Source organism: Apus apus, chromosome 8 (genome assembly GCF_020740795.1).
Source record: "Apus apus isolate bApuApu2 chromosome 8, bApuApu2.pri.cur, whole genome shotgun sequence".
NCBI classification, from domain to species: Eukaryota; Metazoa; Chordata; class Aves; order Apodiformes; family Apodidae; genus Apus; species Apus apus.
This window is the reverse complement of record NC_067289.1, coordinates 3432541-3452529: the sequence shown is the minus strand read 5'-3', so window position 1 is coordinate 3452529 and position 19989 is coordinate 3432541. Positions and strand designations below refer to the sequence as shown.

General features: G+C 39.1%; 1 protein-coding gene across 3 annotated transcripts; it reads left to right on the top strand.

Annotated features, from left to right (window-relative positions):
- The first annotated feature begins 68 nt into the window (after positions 1 to 68).
- On the top strand, positions 69 to 19395 carry SEPTIN2 (septin 2). 3 transcript variants are annotated; one of them, XM_051627009.1, is made up of 13 exons: positions 69 to 123; positions 2486 to 2518; positions 3802 to 3919; positions 7281 to 7367; positions 8029 to 8152; positions 8879 to 9013; positions 9240 to 9357; positions 10877 to 10978; positions 11274 to 11419; positions 12091 to 12174; positions 14177 to 14234; positions 15983 to 16095; positions 16526 to 19395. In XM_051627009.1, exons 2-12 carry the CDS (start codon positions 2510 to 2512, stop codon positions 16085 to 16087), a joined length of 1086 nt encoding a protein of 361 aa, XP_051482969.1. In that variant the 5' UTR covers positions 69 to 123; positions 2486 to 2509; the 3' UTR covers positions 16088 to 16095; positions 16526 to 19395. The 3 variants fall into 3 exon arrangements, with proteins under 3 accessions (XP_051482969.1, XP_051482968.1, XP_051482970.1); XM_051627008.1 differs by having other exon boundaries at positions 3799 to 3919; XM_051627010.1 differs by lacking the exon at positions 8879 to 9013 and having other exon boundaries at positions 86 to 123; positions 3799 to 3919.
- Positions 19396 to 19989: the final 594 nt, after the last annotated feature.

The following is a 19989-nucleotide window of genomic DNA, read 5'->3' as shown; positions in this document are numbered from 1 at the left end:
GCCCACCTCAGCACTGCCCCTCCCGGCACCGCCCCGGGGGCGGGGCTTGAAGGGGCGGGGGCCACGCCCCTTCGCTGGCGGGACGCGCGCGCGGGAGCGGCGGCCGGGGCGGCGGTCCGTGAGGTGAGGGGGGCGGCGGGCCCAGCCCAACCGGGCCCCGCCGGGCCCAGCCGGGCGCCGCTGCTCTCCCCGCCCTCCACTCCCCTTGTCCGGCCTGGTGAGGGGGGACCTGCCTGCGCGGCCCCTCTCCGGAGGGGCGGCAGAGGACAGCCCCTTCCCCAGCGCTCCGGGCAGCCCCCTCGGGGCCGAGGCCCAGGGAGGAAGGGGCTGAGGGAGGGCGGCGGGGGCGGCCGGGAGGGGGTGCCGGGGAGATGGTGAGGAGGAGGAGGAGGAGGAGGAGGAGGAAGCGGGGCGGTGGGGGCTGCGGAAGGGGTCGGGAGGGCCCTGCCCGCCCCCCCCCGGAGCGCGGGGCCTTGTGGCCGCCTGACGTCCCCGCCGACCGGGGGATGTTCGGAGGTTCCGTCGCTCCTGGGGCGGTGAGGAGGCCACTCCTGTGCCGCTTCAGAAGATGCTCTTGTAGGAAGCTCCAGCCGGGTTGTTGGAGGGTAAGGGGCACGACTGGCCAGAGGAGGGTCTGGCCTGCGTGCCCTGCCTGCCTCGGAGCGCTCGGCAGCTGCCCTGAAGGGAATGCCGTGGGAAAGGTTCTTCCTGGGAGGTTTCTGTGCTTGGCCCGTCTGTTAAAATACAACTGCAGCCATCTGCATAGATAGCTCTCCTTCGTTTCTTGGTAGCTGTGAGAAACTTAGCTTTTAGCCTGCCTGTGAGAAATATTTGGGCGACAGACATGCCCCGTGAATTAAAGGAATGTTCTGTGTTCTAGCAGGGTCTAGTTTTGTTTGGCATGGAAAATCTTTCATGGAGGATGGTTAAGCGGGGATCAATGACATCACCCGGCAGGAAGCACTCTTGGAAGAGTTATCAGAGCAATCTGGCACGATGATAACAGTCTCACGAATAACCCCTTCAGTAGCTGGGTGCTTAAAAGGGTTTAGATCAGCGTATTGACTGAAATACAGATGCTGCAGATACTGGGTTTTGTTGCTAGCATGAAATTTGACTCGGTAAGTTGTTATCCCATGTGTGTAATCTGGATGCCAGATTTTTGTCGGTGTGTTCAGCTTCACCAGAAGCAACACCAAATTGCTTCAGTGTTTAGCACCTTTAGTCTTCCTCAGAACTGACTCTTCCTTACTGGGAGGAAGGAAAAAAAAAAAGCAGCTGTTAACAGTAAAGTAATCATGGTGAGCTGCAAAGTTGCATCTTAACAAATCTGAAGGATGTGGCACTTCATTATATGTGTATATATACAGTAGCTTTGAGAAGCAAGTGCCATAGCTGCTGGAAGCCATCACCAGTTTGAAACAACTTCAGCTTTTGCCCAGCAAAAAAAAAAGAAAAGGTTGGCAGTTTGCTTTGACTTCAGGGTGGCTTTTTGATGGCAGGGATGTGCTGAAGGTTGCTGGAGAGTGAAGCAATTTGGTGTCTTTTCACATGGAGCTGAACTCACCAACAAAGACCTGCTTGGAAGAGGGAAGGAAGCAGGCAGTGGTAATTTTAAATCCCTAGAAGCAAAGTGGGAGTGAGCTGGATGGAGAAGAGGTGGCTGTGGAATGTGGGCTTTTGGTTAGAGGGCAAGCTAGGGGAGGGACTAGAAAAGGGACTTGGAGCACTCATCACTTTTTGACATTATTATATTGCCATAGCAAATTATATGATCTCTTGAACTCATGGCATTAAGTGTGTTATTAGTTCTCTTGCTGGCAGGTCTTCGTTTGCATTGAGGTGTTAGATGAGAGATTTTTAAATTGTTTTTTTCCCTGTCTGCTATCTCGAAGTGATGCAGCTAGGTGTGAAAAATCTTATTTTGTCAACAGAAGTTAAAATGACTGGGGCTGCAGGCATCACAAAGAAAGAGGAGGAGAAAAAGCTTCGTTTTAAAGCTGCTAGCTCTTTGCGGAACACTCAAGTGTGAAAGGAAACGTTGAGGGGAAGGAGGCTTGCAAAGAAAAAAATACAGAATTAGGTTTTTTCTGAGGTTTGAAAACGTGGTTTCCTGTAAATACTAAGATGTCTTTAAGCTGTGTTTTGTTGGTTAGTTTCTGGAAAGGATGTGAACTTTTCTGTTTTAGGCTTCAAAATGGTTCATCGTACATATGGTGCCTTCAGCACCCCATGGTCATGGTGCTTGAATTTATTGCCCAATGATGTTAAAAGGAGAAATGGTTGCTAAAAATCCTTGTTAATAATGAAGAGTCAAATGCTTCAGCTCTGTGAAGCAATTGGCACTGTTTCAAACTCTGGGTATCCAACCAGGAAGGCTTCTTTTTAATTAAGTGTGCAACAGTGAGCATTATATTTTGTTGTGTGTTGGTTTTTTTTCCCCCTCATATGATTTTTAATAAGCTGAAAAACATTATTTTTCCAGATCTGTTCCCCACCTTCCATAAAAATGTCCAAGGTAAGAATAACATTTCTGTCTTCCAGTGTAACAATGTGAAACAGATATTTGCTTTTAAATACGTTTAAATATATATGTTTAAATATGTTTTATAGGGCTCTGAGCAACCTGGGCTGGTGGGAGGTGTCCCTGCTCATGCAGGGGGTTGGATCTAGATGATCTTAAAGGTCCTTTCCAGCCCAAACCATTCTGTGATTCTGTAATAATCTGCAAGAGCAGAATGTGTTCCATGTTTGATGGTGGTGTGTATGTTAAATTTATGGCTCATAAATAAGAGAGAATTTGCATTTAGAACACACAGTATTGAAAGATAGAGTAAACATACATCAAAGTACTTACCTACAAGTATAAACCACTGCAGTTAACTAGTAACTCTTGGAAGGATTTAATTGTGGTCATGGAGTTGCATACAAGCTCCCTGTTGTATTTGCATTGGAACTTCCATTCTGCTACTGTATTTTTAGGAGGAATCATTTAAGAAAAGCATGTTCTAATTTCTTAATTTACTAAAAGTCAACTGATGTTCTGGAAAACTCCTTAATAAACAATGTAGTAGCTTAAAATATTATTGACGTGCTGGGATTTATCTCATTCTTGGTCCTCTGCATTTGTTGTAATGGATAAAACATCCATGTTAGTTTATTGGAGTGAAATGAATGATGAGGGGTACTTGGGTAATGTGTTTGAAGAGGGAAACTACTAGATGTGAAGATTTCTCTGCAGTATTTGTAAAAGTGGGTTTGAAGCACTTGTGTAAATCACTACCACCCTACTTCCCCCTGCCCACCCTCCTTTAAAAGAGATTTGAAAAAAAGGACTTCCAGCAGATGGCTGTCACATCAGTAGTTGTTCATAGTTTTCACCTGGACATAATTAAAAGAGATTAGAAATTATCACCTTTTTATTTATGCCCGTGAACATTGGACACAAGCTTTTTTATTTTCCGTGTGTGTGAAGGCAGTGTTTAAGAAAGTGTGTGGTTAGTGAATGCACTTCATACCTTGATAAATACATGTTTCGGGGGTTTGCTTCTTTTTTTTACTGAAGGGGGATCTTGGCTGGATAGCTGAATAAATTAAACTTTGAATTTTTTCAAACTCCAGGTGAATGCAGTTGTTCTGTACTTGATTGTGAAAGTGTTGAGTAGTAGGAACACCTGTGTAGGTTTCTCTCTGAATGTCAGGTAGTTTCAAACTGTTGGAAATAACTGAGAAAAACAATTACACAAGCAAGTATGTCTGAAGTGGTTGTTTATTATTGTCTTATTATTTTCTTTATAGCAGCAACCTGCTCAGTTTACCAATCCAGAAACCCCTGGCTATGTTGGATTTGCAAACCTTCCCAATCAGGTTCACCGGAAGTCTGTGAAAAAGGGCTTTGAATTTACTCTTATGGTGGTTGGTAAGGAAATGTTTAATAGTCTTTTTCAAAATTAGTCCTTGTTCACAGGGGATTTGGAATGAAACTGAACGTTACTTCCACTGTTGTAAGGCTTCAGCTTGCATCAAAAAGCTCTTCTGTGCTGTAGCATTTACCTTTCTTTTATTGTGTATTAATTCATGCAGCAGTTGTTTTCCGTGCTACAAGCCATGTTTGCAGTTGTTTTCCATGCTACAAGCCATGTTTGCAGTTGTTTTCCATGCTACAAGCCATGTTTGCAGTTGTTTTCCATGCTACAAACCATGTTTGCAGTTGTTTTCCATGCTACAAACCATGTTTGAATACGTTAGCAAGTTTGTGGGAGAAGTGAAGAGATTTTGTTGTGCACTCCAGTGATCATTACTTCCTTTTTTCTGTCTTATGGGATTCAAACATTCCATTTAAAATATAGCCTAAAGCTGTTTCTGCATTTGAGTACAATCTTTGTTTGCTTGCCTGTTTTAATTAAGAGAAGAGCATTAAGGACACTCTTCTATTTAAAATGTTCTTTGTGGTCCTGTTGCTCAAAAGAATCTGAAGAGATCTTTCCACCACTTCTAAATGCTCTTGTAAAAGAAGAATGAGAATTGGGTTAGTTGGTTTTTATTTGAGCTGTTACTTTTAAAATATATCTTCATTTTTTTGTTAGCATTTGTAACTTAAAGTTTCATCCTATTCAATGTATCATTGAGAATCTGTGTTGGAATCCGGAATGGAAAGAGAAATCTAGTATGTGTCTGCAGACATGGCCTTGATCCTCTCAGAAGTTGGTGTTATTTTTGCAAATTAAGAAGGCTCCCAAATCAGGCTTGGGCATCTCCTGTGTCTCACCTGGTCACACTGCTTGGGAGCTTTAGCTTCTGAGTTTTGGTGTTTGAACTCTGTCATTCTTGCTTTTAAAATAGGCTTTTGCAAAAAGGACCTAATGGAATTAGGTTCTTTATTACCAGGTGTCACGAGAAGTAAGTAAATCTCATTTGGATGTTAGATTTGTCCAAGAGAGATCACAGGGGAAAAGAGCAGGAGAGGTGAGGCAGTACATGATACAAGGTGTTTAAGTTCTAAATTGTTTTGGATTCCAGTAGTTACAGGAAGAGCCTGTCCTCAAACCTTTCATTAGTTTTGCCAAATGACAGCCCTAGCATTGCTTTAATCTTGTTTCTGTCTTTTGTAGTTAGGTACTGGACAGAGATGGCCCTTATTTTTTGTCTTCCTTTATCATAGTTGTTTACTGCCTCTTTCCTTGGATTTGCTTAGGATAATATATGATAAAGTATATCTTATAAAATCCAAGGGTAAAGCCAAACTATAAGCAGATGTTTCACATTATGGTATCTACTGTAACTCTTCAGAATTTACTGTTCAGTGCTCCTAAATGTGAACAACTCTGAGAAACAAAAGATAGGCTTTCTCTGCTGCAGCTAAACTTAATTTCCAGATCTCTCTTGAGATTTAGTGAAAATAGTGTGATGGGAAACGGTTCTGGTAGAAAGCTGTGTAAAATTCTGTAAGATCAAACAGTTGTTTGTTGGTTCTGGTAAAATAGAAAATGGGGGGAAATGGTGTCAAAGTCACAGAAAGGCAATTAACCTCACCCATGTCTCAGGATTGTATTTAACTTTGCAGTCATTACCTGCCAGTGTTTGAAGGGATAAATGAAAACTACAGGGAAAAGAAGCTGGAGAAAAGTAATTTCATTGAAAATTTGGAATGATACTTTAAGACACACTAGCAGATGGAGGCAGTTGATGTCAGAGAAAATAAACTGTGCTTTAGATTGCTGATTATTTCAACACTTTGGAATGTGAATTCTTTCTCTTGAAGTATGCAAGGGGTTTAGGTTCTCTTGTGGGCTATACCACAATGCCTGTATTAAACTATTCTTCATTAAGTTGCCATGCTTCTTAATTTCTGAGCAGAAGAATGTTTCTGTTAAAGCACACAATCCTAATCAATTATTTTTCTACTTTGCCATTTTTTTTCTGCTGTTGTTTATTGTGGTTTATATGGGGTTTATAACAATTTGGCTGCTTGGCTGTGTTGCTTCCAAATAAATCCTAATCACTTGTATTTATTAACAATGTCATCTTTGTTCTCATTATTAACCCAGGAATTCATCTAAATAGTTATTTCAGTTGAGAGTCACTAAAGTCTAACTACTTTGGCCAGTAGTTAGAATAACTGCTCTTTTCATTAATCCTGTGAAAACTGTTTGGGTTTACATATAATATTTACCCAGACTGAAAGTATGGAATGTGCCACTGGTTAAAATAATTTTGTTTTGCTGAAACAACTCCAGGTGACTGTTGAGTTGCTCTGGCTTCATGTCTCTTTCACTGGTGAAGGCTGCACTGGTAAAATCTGATCTTGAGAGGTACATTCTGTGAGGCATTAAAAACTGGCAGCTCCCTGTCAAATCTTGATTGAAAAAATAATTCCGTCTCTTCTTTTGGTCAGATATTTTTGTCAGACTCCTGTTGCAGAATTGTCCCTGTTACTCAAAAGGATCATGCAGCCCATCATTTTTAACATCTCATTTTTAAATTAATTCTTTCAACATCTGAAATAAAACCAGAATTCTAGAAAAAAGGATTTTTTCAGTGAATTGAAGTAATGAGCCCTTGGATTGCTGGTCTTTTTTTGTGCTGTAAACATTTTTTCTGATTGTTATCTTGATCTTTAGCTAATTATTGTAGAATCATAGGCTGGTTTGGGTTGGAAGGGACATAAAATATCATCTAGATCCAACCCCCCAGCATGGACAGGGTCACCTCTAGGAGGTTTTGGAACTCTCTCCATGGCTCAGTCAGTAGAACAAAAATGTATTTATGGTAACTGCTGGCAATCCCCAGTTCCCCAGTTATAAAAATGGCTCTATGTGTGTGCTCAGGGGCCATGTCATATCCTTCTTGTTTGCCATATTAGCATGAAAAGCAGAAATAAATCACACTTTATGCTGGTTGACTGTGTGGAAGGTCACCAATGCTTTTTTTTTTTGTAGTTTAAATTGATGATTTGGCCCAGGCAGGGTCTAGCTCCTCACTATGGGTGATCTTTTCCTATTCTGCAGTGACAGCAGAAAAGCATGCCTTAGAAAAGGAGACATGAAACAGGAAACTTCTAAGTCTAATTTGATAAGAGCTCCGCTTGACTAGCAGATGTAATTACAAATCATCAGTGTCAGCTTTGAGAAAGTGTGTTATAAAGCTGAGATGTAAAAATTGTTATTCAACCTTCTTGCACAAACTTTTCTAATATGAGATAAGTGTACTTATCTCATATTAGAATCAAATTATCTCAAATTAGAATCATATGTTTATGTTGAATTTATCATTCATTACAGGTGAATCTGGATTGGGAAAATCTACATTAATAAACAGCCTCTTCTTGACAGACCTCTACCCAGAAAGAATAATCCCAGGAGCTGCTGGTAAACATACCTTTTTTCTAGTTTCTCTTTTCTTGATACGAGTTTTGGTGTTGAATACTTTTATCTTTGGGTTTTAGTAAGATAAACAATCAAACTTTTCTTAACTTGTAATCTGTTGCAGTTTGAAACATGGGTTGTTTGCAACTTGATTCCTTTGTTTTGGGTTGATATTTAGTGAATGTGAACTTCCCCTCCTTTTCTTCTTCAGTCCCTTGTTCCTTTTTTATTCTGTTAATTAAGACATACAATAATCCAGAGAAAAAGAGTATTGTAAAAATACGGTATTTTCTTCCCTCTTTGCTCCTTGTTGAATGACTTGCTTTAATAATTTATCATCTTAGCTGATGATTACTTTCCACTTTCAACCTTGGGAAAAAATCCATTACTTATAATTGAGTATTGTTCTCTGAATTGCTGATCACCTACAGGGTTTTTGCAGTGCCTTTTGCTTTAGTTTCTACCTTCCATTTAAGACCAGTATGGAATTTCATATCATCTAACAAAATCTGAAGGTGAAATACTGAGTCTTGCTATGAAGTTGTGAGGCCTTAGGAGGTAACCTGCAGAATAATATGGATACAGTTGTGTGTGCTGAGCTCATCTCAAAATGACATAGTCTTGTAAATTCAATTCTGAAAGTTCAAATGTGGTGTTGTTTTAGAGAAGATTGAGAGGACTGTGCAGATTGAAGCCTCAACAGTGGAAATTGAAGAGAGGGGTGTGAAACTACGTCTGACGGTTGTAGATACACCCGGCTACGGGGATGCTATCAACTGTAGAGACTGGTATGTGTACAGGGTCTATTTTGATCTGTGTCTGAAGGCTGACATCCATTTCCTAGTTGTCCTGAGGGGACAGGAGTAAGTACCTGGAGTGGAGTGATATTAATCATGATCCACAGTTCAAAGTAGGATGGTCGCACTGGCAACTCTAGCTCATTAAAACACTTCCATTCCAAAGGTGATTCCAAGTGATACTACACTCTGAAGTCTTTTATTATCTTTTATTTATTGGAGTGTTACATGAAGTGCTCAATTTGAGGTATGATTTTTTTTGGAGAGATGAGTAAATTAATATTTGTCTGTGAACAGGCTGGTCCATCAGCAGTATGTCTCAGTGTTTAAATATTACGTTTGATAGATCAAAGCATTTTAAACAATCAAACCCAAAGATGAGGAAAATGCACTTAAAAATGAAGCACAGAGTCTGAGAATGCTCAAATGAATGTGGACAAGATCCAGAGGTGGATTTTTACTTTAACACTAAAACCAGATCGTGGGGAACAGTCCTTCCAACTTATAAAGTATGCAGAGTACTTTTTTGATTCTGGAATTCTAGTAAAATTAAGATATGGGCTCTTCTACTCCTAAAACCACCAGTAAATTCATATTTGTCTATGGACAGGTTGGTCCACCAGCAGTATGTCTCAGTGTTTAAATATTGATAGATCACTAAAGTTATTGACCACTTGAGAATGAGCTTGATTTCTTGAATCTCTATTTGTTTTACAGTTTTAAGACCATCATCTCTTACATTGATGAGCAGTTTGAGCGATACCTGCATGATGAGAGTGGTTTGAACAGAAGGCATATTATAGATAACAGGGTTCATTGCTGCTTCTATTTCATTTCACCGTTTGGTCATGGGTAGGTGTTGCTCTGTCATTTTATTTTTTAAGTTATTTTACTTCAGGGAGTTCATTTATGCCTGTTGATTTAAATTTTCAGGCTCAGGTTGTCGTTACTTAAGGAAGTACTAGAACTGCTGGAACTGTGTTCTTTCTGTGTAAGGAGAGAGCTCTACATTGGTGTGAAAACAAGTGGGTAATTCAGATTAAAAATACATTTCACTTTTTCCATATTTTAATTCTAGCCTTAAGCCTCTGGATGTTGAGTTTATGAAGGCCATACACAACAAAGTAAATATTGTACCAGTGATTGCAAAAGCTGATACTCTTTCTCTGAAAGAGAGAGAAAGACTAAAGAAAAGGGTAAGTAGTATTCCTGGCTTGCAGAAAAGTGTTGTACTTTGGTTATAGCAGCATGGTCACTGAAGAGAGGAGCTTTCTCATTCACCCTTCCTCTGACCTAGCCAAGAAAAAGACAATCTCATGCACAGTGTAACATTAATATGTAGTTTGGTATCTCATCCAATCTTTTGTTATTTATGTAACTGAGAAATTGGGTCTTAACAAGTTGCCTGTGAAATGGCAGATTGGCTACATTCACAGTTACATTAGGAGTGAATTTTGAAACTTTGGAAGAATATTTACATGTATTTGCAAATGGTGATTGCTCTCTTACCTGTTTAATCACTCCCAAAGCAGAGACATACATTCATCTATAATATGCATATATTTTTTTTACCCAGTCAGAAGCCTGATGATTGAAAAATAGGACATTCTGAGATTTTTCTGGTTTTGTGGTGTTTTTTCTTCCTGCATGTCACTCTCTTCTAACACATTCCAGTTCTTTATTCCATAAGCAAGACCCCTTGATTCATTAAATGTTGCAGGACTTGATCCTGTATTTGCTGAAGTGGAAAAAAAAATGCAACAGTCATGTTAATAACAGCATTAATAACAGAATTAACTTACCAGGAGGCACACTTGATTCATTCATTGCTGTTACATTTAAAACTTTATGGTATTTTCAGTCATTCTGAAAATCCTTATAGTTTTATCTACCCAACTTGCAATAAAAATAGAGAAGTACACATCACTTTGAAATACATATTGTGATGGAATTATGGCAAATGGATTCCAGCTGCAGATGCCATTCTTAGCAGTCATGAAGATGGAAAAACATATCTGTGGTGTCTGTAGCTCACTTAGGTTTTTAAACACTCCCACCTCTACCCCCCAAATACTAATTCAGAGGCAAGAGCAAGGAGTTTTAGGCTGTTCAAAGCAATTATGACTTCTTAGTCAATGCTTTAGAACAAAAAAGAAAGCAAAAAGGGCAAAGGTTTTTTTAAAAAACTTGATTTCATATAATGGGTTGGGAGGGACCTTAAAGACCACCTAGATCCACCCCCCTGCATGGGCAGGGACACCTCCCACCAGCCCAGGCTGCTCCAAGCCCCATCCAACCTGCCCTTCAACACTGCCAGGGATGGGGCAGCCACAGATTCCCTGGGCAACCTGAGCCAGGGTCTCACCACCCTCACAGCAAAGATTATGTCTCACCAAAATCTCCCCTCTTCCAGTTTAAATCTATTACTGGAGGATTTGAAATGTGCATAAGAAACATACATCTCTTATATGTCGTTCACAAAGGACAGTGTTTATTTGAACACTATAATTTGTCTGAAAGTCTGTGGCAAGAAGTTGTTGAATATCATGAAGAAATACAGTGTTTAAAAAGAAATAGTTACAGAGTAATTTGGATCTGTGAGATAGGCCTAAATTTCTCAAGAGACTGTGTAACTGATGAAGTAATTTTACCTTAAGTTTAAACATACTCAATTTACATGTATATGATCTTGATTTCTTTTCTTTTAAATCTCAGATTCTTGATGAAATAGAAGAGCATGGCATCAAGATTTATCACCTGCCTGATGCTGAATCAGATGAGGATGAAGATTTTAAAGAGCAAACCAGACTCCTGAAGGTATGACTGGCTTCATAGTTTACATTTGTGCATAATACACTATTTTCAGACTGTTCAGATGGCTTTAGAACAAGATACATACTGTGACCTGTGATGAGACCTTGAGACTGTGTGTCCCTCTACCCAAGCTTCCCTAGCTAGAAGGTGGTGGGAACAATGACTTTTCTTTACAGCTTCAAATGAAAAGCATTACAAACTTACTACAATCATACATAGTGCTGAGCAGAACAAGAGTTGTTCTTGGAGTTGTTTGTTGTGGTTCATCATTAGAAATGTTTTGTTTTCTTGCTTTCAGGCCAGCATTCCATTTTGTGTAGTGGGATCCAATCAACTCATTGAAGCCAAAGGTAAAAAAGTTAGAGGTCGACTCTACCCATGGGGTGTAGTTGAAGTGGAGAACCCAGAACATAATGACTTCCTGAAGCTGAGGACCATGTTAATGTAAGTTGGAAAATTTCAATTACATGGTAGTTCAAAAACATTCACCAGGAAGATTTTCAAGCACTGTAATGGGGGTTTGGAGCAGTTGTGGAATCCTTGGAGACATTCAGGATTTGTCTGGAGAAGGCCTTGAGCAACCTTCACCTGGCTGGCTTAGCCCTAGGCAGGGACTGCACCACCTGGGCTCCATAGGTTCTTTCCCATCTGAATTACTCAGTGATTCTGTGAAAACGTTTAATTCTTTTGTTGAACACAGTGTTGTATTGCTAATCACATCCCCAAGAACATGAAAGAGTTTGCCTCACACCTTGTGCTTATTTAAATGTATCTATATGTAGATATATATCTGCAAAGGAGAAGACTTCAAAAGTCCACTGGTTGATTTTTTTTTTTTTTCCAGGCTTTGCTACTCTGCTTCCCCTGCTCAGTGCTGCTTCATCAAACACCACCCAGCTTATGTCAGGGCTGCCTCAGGGGCTGAGCTGATCTCTCCACATCTCTTTTTATTGCACCAATTTAACTTCAATTAGCTTTGAAATTACCACGTTAAATGGGTGTACATGCTGAACACGTTGACCCAATGCAGTGCTGAATGTGAGAGTTGGTTAAGCAAGCTGATGTGACATGGGTATATTTTTAATTATTTGTTTTTAATTATTTTGTCCCTGCAGCACCCATATGCAAGATCTTCAGGAGGTGACCCAGGATCTTCACTATGAGAACTTCCGCTCAGAGAGGCTCAAACGAGGTGGCAGGTTGTCATCTTATGCTCTTTCTTCCCCTCCTGAATTCATTTTTTGGCCTCTCCTACCATTTCATTGCTAGGATTTGGTAGATCATGCAAAACTCTGTAGCTCCAGTCAGCACCCAGTTTAGTCAGCCAGCTTACACTGAGTGTAAGAAAAAGTCTTACATGACTCTGAAGAGACCGTTTTGCCATTAAAAGGGTGTAGCTACATCTCTGCTTTGTTTTGAGGCTTTAACACAGTTGCATTGGAGTGTTTGAGGTAAATAAGTAGGGCAGATGCCTATGATAAAAGTTGTCCTCAAAAATCTGCAAGTCAGTGCTGATATGTTAAAGGGTTTTGTTTTTTTTTTTTTACAGAATTTAGCTACTGGAGTATTTAGACTGTGTCTTTCTAAAGAGAAATTCGAGTCCTCCTGCAGTGCTTTATTAAACATGGTATAAATAAAAAACTGTCTTTGCATAGCAGTCACAGAGTAATATCCTCCAGCCCTGTTTTGAGCTGTGGTGGGGAGGGCACAGCTATTCTGGTAAGAGAGACAGGCAGAACACCCCATTTTTAAGTAAAATGTTTGTCAAGTTGTGTTTGAGAGTTCTTGTTGAAAACTGGGTGTTTTCTGGCTTAGATTTTTCTGTTGCTTCTCTTATGTCAACCACTAGAGGGTTTCATAATTGCACATTTCAATGGGCTTTGATACATTTTGCAGAGAGTTTTCCGTGATGCTGCTGACATGGGTTTTGTCACATGCCAAGTCAGTTTTCAGGAAAAGGAGTTTGTCTCTGTAGCATTGACCTAGGAGTCTAGTTTTACCTTCAGACAAGATGACATTCTCTTCTTCCCTGGCTTTTAAATCCTGTCTTCTATCAAGTTCTGGTGCCTGTTATCCAAGCCCAAAGCCTCTAAGAACATTAGTGACTACAATCAACAAGCTGTAATTGCCAAGCACTGCCAATGGAATAGGTGCTTTTTGGAAATGAACTCATAAACTACCCTTACTATCAGTTAACTACATTCTAGCACCATGTTGTATATGCAAAGGTCTGAAGTGCTTGTGGACTGTGTTCACACACAGAGAATCACACAGAACGATCCTGGTTGGAAAAGACTTTGAAGATGATCAAGTCCAACCATAACCTAAATCCACCAACCATAACCTAATCTATTGGTTCACTGTTTAAATCATGTCCCTACTTCTTTTAAACACTTCACTAATATTAAACATTTCACTAAAGTTCTTAGAGAATTTGGGGCACAGAGGATTTTTTTGACAATCTGTGAACCTGGTAACAAGCATCAGTTTATTCCATTTGCACTTTTGATGGCACTTGTGTGATTAGCTGTGTTAGCAGTTTCCCCCCAACATGGGATGGGACAAATCTGTTAGCAAAGTGGTAGGTAATCTTGAAAATACAGTCTGTAAAAATATTCTTGTTTGGTTTCTGAACGTAAAACTGGAATGTCCCAATTAAGCAAGAGTTTGCTGAGATACTGATTGAAAGCATTTGCTTAATTTTGACAGGAATAGTCCGGCCTGATGTTGAATTTGTACTTCTAGTTGTGTTGGTTTATGGTACAAATAAAAGAGAAGAACTGAGCATGTCTTTGCAGTGGGTCTGAACTGGCTGTGTCTATGTGGCACTCATGCTGCCATCAGTTAAGATAATGTTATGGTCAAGTAAACTGCTATACTTGAATTCTGCTCAGAGCTGGTTTTCATTGATTCCTACATGAAAATCTGTCATATTTTTAAAATCATAGCTAGAATGGCTTATGCCTGTTCAGGGCGTAACTTTATGAAGGAGTAAGGGATAAACTGATGTCTTAAAGAGAATTTAAAAAGAAAAACATGAATTGCAGCTGTGTGGAGAACATGTTTCTATTAACTTTGTGTTATGAAACTGACTTAGATGATGTGTTCCAAGAACTTTGGTTTTTGTCAAAAAAAGCATTCTCTGGAAGTTCAAAATGCAGAGTGTATGCACATTATTGAACAATATTAATCTTATTTTAGGAAAATAGAAGATGAAGAAGTAAATAAAGACCAGATTCTGCTTGAAAAAGAAGCTGAAGTAAGATGACAGAACTTTATACTCTTGTGAAGGGGGAATTTTTATTCTAGTATCACTACTTCAGGTCAAGTGATTTATATGATCTTGAAAATTTGAAAAGGAGGAGACAGAATTTGCTAATATAAAGTTGTTCAAGGTGCAGTAACAAACAATGTGAAGAGGTGTAGAGGAGTCTCAGGATACTGGTTTATTGGAACAGGTAGTAGAATCTGGGAAAAAGTCAGTTCAGCCCTGCAGCAAAGGAGGGAGCAATGGTAGGAATTGTCAGGAATAAAGAATGAAACAGAAATTCTCTTTCTGCCACGATGATCAATCCATCATGCATAGCTCTAACATTGTGTTCCTTGTCCCCCTAACCCAAAAAAGATACAGGCAGGACTGCAAAAAGTATTGGGAATAGCAAAAAGGTGGGAAGACCGGCTGAAGTGAAGGTCTGAAGCAGGTCCTGTACAAGGGGAGATGGGGTTAATATTCTTGTTGGGAAATGGATGACAGAGGGGAAGGATATAGTAAGGGGCTCATGTAATCATAGATGGCAGGATGAATGGCAATCTTCTATGCAAGAAACAGGTCCTGTTTAATGATTAATAGATGGCTGATTTCAAATTAAAACAATACACTTTTAAAGATAGTTTGTCAGTTGTGGAACTCATTAACATGGAATTTTGTGCATAGCAAGAATGGAGATAGGCTCAAAAATGCTGAGAGAGTTTTACTTTCTCCATGAACGTGCTCCCTAAACACAAAAATAGAATTTCTTGGTTTAACAAGTTCAGAATTGAAAAACTTCTAGACTTTATGTGTCAGGAAATGCTGGGTGTGTGCACCTTGCTCTTAGGCTCCTCTGTGCATTTGCTAATAGTGTTGGAGAGAAGACTAAGTTAGATGGACTTTTGTCCTGTTCCAGCACAAGCAGATGCTCAGTCTGCTACTAGTGATCTTTGTGGCTACCCAATTCCCCAAACATAACTAGAGTAAAAATGAAAAGGTTTGTTGTTTCAAGGAATGTGAGAACAGATTAGTGTAAACATTTCACAGGTTTAATTTTCATTGTCAAGCTTAACAGTCTGGTTTGAGTTTAAAATGAAGATGCACAAAGACAAGGGGACCCCAAATGTAGTTCAGTAGTGAGGTTGACTTCCCACTTGTCAGTTGGGTGCAATAGAAAAAGAAGAGTCTTCTACATGCAGCATGACTGAATTGATCTTAGTAGCTGAGTTGCATGATTACTCTCTGTTTAAGTGTTGCAGTGCTCTAAAATTTAGTTTCAACCACTTCCAATAATGCTTGTCTCCTTGGCTGATTTGCCTGCAATGGTTGCTTTCACCTGGTTATAACTAGCAAGGGAGTTGGGAGTTTTCTTAGTGACAGATACAGGTGTACTTTGAAGGGACATAAACAAGCTGCTTTTCTTCTGGTGATAAGCTTTAGTAGCTGTGTTTGTTCAGCACTTCAGAACCATCCTTTTAATGCATTTAACTTCAGAGGAAACAAAGACTCCATTTAGGGCTGCTTAAAAATCTCATCCCGAAGTACAATAATCCTTTCAGTCAGTAAATGTCCAGCCCCTTAATGGATGAAGAAGAGCAGTAGAAAATGGTGCCATAGCCTGAGATTGTTTCCCATCAGATCAAGATCATGCAGATGTGTGTTGCCTCTTGAAGAAAGAATTAATAGTGTGGTGACACCAAAGAGTGGTATTCTGAGGTGAGATTGGGCTAAAAGATTCTTCTCTGCTACTTTTCCAGCTTCGTCGCATGCAGGAGATGATTGCAAGAATGCAGGCACAGATGCAGATGCAGATGCAAAGTGGAGAAGGAGATAGTAGTGCAGTTCATGGACACCATGTATAAAGTCTTTGGTAAGATGTTCTAATAGCTACTTTAAGGTTTGATTGTTTTTTTTCTTTTAAATGCTCATTCTTAAGAAGCTTTGGGAACGTTTCCATGTTGGGTTTGCGTAAGTTTCAATCTTAGTTTTCATTGTTAAGGTTTAACTACTGTTTGTGAAGTGAAATGGTTTGGAGCCAAACTAAGCATAAGTGTGATTGTGTGTGAGAATATGTATTTTTATATATATTCAAGTTTTTTAGCAAGTCAGTGTAATATATGCTGGCAAGAACCACGCAAGGAGTCTTTGAAATTGTGTAGACAGGTGATTCTCAAACTCAGGATGAACACATTGTTTGATTGTGACTTTTAAAATGTTTGCAGGTTTTTTCGGTTTCTAACTGTAAGAAGCCAGCTGATCTGAAATTGTATTTTTGTCTTTTTTTTGTTTTTTTTTTTTAGAGTACTTAAAGGAGACCTTCTGGAGTTGAATTTGGTGTTACACCAGGCCAGATACCTTTTGCCCAACGTGTGACTTGGAGTTTGCTTTAGAGTTTGATGTGGATGTGCTTTGTGATAACTCTTGTGATACGTATTTTATAACAGGTAGTCAGTTGATATTTTATATATTATACACATTTGAGTTTGGTTTTGTTTAGTAATTCTTATATTGAGCTTATTAGGAATACAAAATAAACCTTGAAACTTTTCTAGCCTGATGTGGCATTAGATAATAATTTTTTAGTATAGTTTATTAGCTCCTTGCTTTTAACTTCACATTACTTTTAGGAATAAGCAGCTGTCAGTGGTACCTTGTTCAGTGGCATGTAACAGTCACCTCACTAGGGATCCCTGCAAGGTTAGTTTTATGTTTTTTGCAGTGTTTACAGGGATGTGTCTGTGAGACCATCAGGCCTTTTTCTGTCTCTGCTCAGTGCAGATGATTTCCTTGGACTCTGCAAGTATCAAAATTCAAGCATGCCTTTTGTCTTAACAAAAGAAATAAGAGGAAATGCCTCTTTGAGGGGCATACTGTATTTTACATGACAGGCACAATTTCCTTCAGATTTAACCTTGAGGGACATATCTTCTTTATTGTTTGCCTAAAATTTCTTAGTCTGTTGCAGATAATTTTTAAGAGTTTCTTGTAGGTTAGCACAAATCAATCCTGCTATTTTCTGGCACTACTGTGGCCAAATAAACTTGAATAATGCTGATACTGTTAACTGAGGTAAACCCCAAAGAGTAGTTTTCTATGCAAGGGCATTCCCTATATCCAAATGCATAAGGAATGCTGTAATTCCCAATGAGTATTTTCATAGGTTTTTCACGGCACTGCAAACTGTTAATTGCAGTATAAAATCTATACTAGCACACTTCTCTTTTTTTAAAGTGATCTGTGCCTGACAGCATCAATGCAAACTGTATTTTAAGGTCTTGCTCCAAGATGGAGTTAGCAGTATTACTTTGGAAGTGACTCTGGCAAGTTATGCTTTTTAGAGGCCACTTTCCTTGACACTGATAGTAAAGGAGACTGGTTTGTAGCTTGGCTGGACTTCTACATATCATGTCTGGTATTTTATTTGCAGAACATAACAGCTTCTGATGTACAGCTACCTCCATGGCAGCTGGTAGGGGAAGCAATAATACACTGTGGTTGTTTTTTCTGCTGCTTTTGATAAAGCCAGCAATCAGATTTCCTAATCTCATCTGTTACTAAATGTTATTATCTGAACAGCTAATAAATAGAATTGCAACTTTTTTCTCTTCTTTGAGCTCAGGTGCAGCTGTGATTGTATTTTTAAATTTTTGTTTAATCTTTCTTCAAAAAAAATAAGAGTATTTCTCCAGGTAACGTATAATTTCAGTGGTACTTAAGAGGTTAGGTTAAATATAAACCTGCTAAGCAACTGAAATTTTTACCTGCCTAAAACTGCTGTTGATGAATTGGTTTGTATTTGAATCTTTCTAAAAATGTGAAGTAAAAATCTTGCATCTTAGCTTTTACCTGGGGAGCTCCAGTTTTGTTCTCAAAAGCAATTGCTGTCCAGGTTTTTAACAACTCATTTGACCTTCCCTAACCTTGCCAAAAGTGAAAATGAGAACCTTTGTGTAAAATGAGATGCATAGAAATGTTAAGTCCCTATTTGTCAGGTATTGATGTGTAAAACTTAGATGGAACAACTTTTAAGTTCTTGTCTTGCTATTTCTGAAGAGTGTGTAGAAACAAAGTAATGTGGCAGTATTGTCAGAAAGCACTCCAGATCACCTTGCTTATTTCTAAATCTTTTGACATGTTGTTGTGAATCAGTTGTCATCAATTTACCAAAAGAAAGTGACTGTGAAGTTATCAATTACTTGGTGAAGTCACGTGCTGTTCTTCAGTTGCCACAAACCTGTTGGTTGTTTTGGTTTTTTTTCCTGATAATGCAGCATTTGTCTACTTTTAAGCTATTCCCTGGTATCTCTGTTAAGTGTTTGGAACTCTGTATGCTTCAGATGCTGTTGCCAAGGAGAGCAACTCCGGGACATTTGTGTTGTCACCTATAAGCTTGGTAGGGTATGGTAGTGAACCTGTACTTGAAGCAAAACTGTGAAATCAAAAATGTATGCCAAGGGGGAGTGGCTGTACATGTAACTCTGTATGTTGGGTTTTTTTCCTTCATTTTCTAACATGGGAACAAAAGCAGATTGTGCATTTAGTGGTTTGGTCACTTCCTGTTGAATTCTTTTAGGCAATATCTTCTTCTTTGAAATACCATTGTTAAAATACTAGATGGAGAAGAAGTATTCTGTTTGATTCTTAGGCAAAGAATTTTCCATCTGCACATTCTAGCAGGAGGAATATTTTCATATATTTCTTTTGTTTTTAATAGGGAAAAGCAAGTTTATGGCACTTGCCATTTTAACTGAAATACTTATAACAGCTAATTGTTTCTTCTTCCAAAGTCTTTGGGCCAGTGATTCATAGTGTGCTTGATGACTCTGAAGATCTACTTCCCTGTCACTTTTCTTGTGATGGTGTTGGAGTTAATGGCTTCATGGTAAGACATGAAAAGTGAGTCTTGTTTTCTCAGATTCTGTCTCAGACAGACTCAACTACTGGTAGAAGAAAGACTTGGAGACAAAAGGTAGATGTTTGGTGGCTTGCTGAGCTGGCCACAGTTCTTTTTCTGGTACAGTAATGCTTTATTTTAGGAGCCAAAATTATTTTTGAATTTGCAGATGTTTATGGTTGGTGTCAAAAGTTACTTGCTCTTGGTACAGAATTCTGTTATATTCTGTTTTGTGTACTGTCATTAGCCAAACTGTAATAAAAATGCTAAAATACACTTTTTTAATGATTCTTTATTATAATCAACCCTAGCAATATTAATTTGTTTTGTGGTGATATGTTTTAAACATAAGGGAGAAATGCAGATGTGGTTGAAAGAGAACACACTGATGAACCTGCATAAAATATGGTAATTAAGTAGTGTCTGCTCCAAGTGTCTTGGTACAGTGGATTTCCCTGTGGGTGTTCCAAGAGCTGCCAAAGTCCTGCCTATGGAATCTTGCTTTTTCAGCATCTCTCACCAAACCTGCATGTCCCTTACTTATTATGCTAGCACAGAATGAAGCTACTTGGTGCCTTAAGTGTTAAGGGTCGTTGTTTTCTCCAGTGAATTGTGCTTCACCTCTGGAGAGGGTCTTTGATCTTTGTTCTAGATATTCCAAAATACTTTAGGGCTTATATTCCTGTGAAATGACTTCAACGACCCCTATGGGTGTTACAGATGAAGAGCACCAGGCTGTGTCTTTGTTTTTGAATTCTTGAGCTAACTGTTAATACCAGAGGACTTCACTGTAGTACTTAAAATTTGGAATATGTTGCTTTTGGATCTGCCCTGGTCTGGACAGCTCACTTTGGGTTGTTGTGTTGGATT

Excerpts from the sequence above, each read along its gene's own strand:
- SEPTIN2 (XM_051627008.1), top strand. Across the intron at positions 3,920-7,280 it reads ATTTACTCTTATGGTGGTTG|GTGAATCTGGATTGGGAAAA; the intron begins GTAAGGAAATGT and ends CATTCATTACAG. Across the intron at positions 14,235-15,982 it reads TGCTTGAAAAAGAAGCTGAA|CTTCGTCGCATGCAGGAGAT; the intron begins GTAAGATGACAG and ends CTACTTTTCCAG.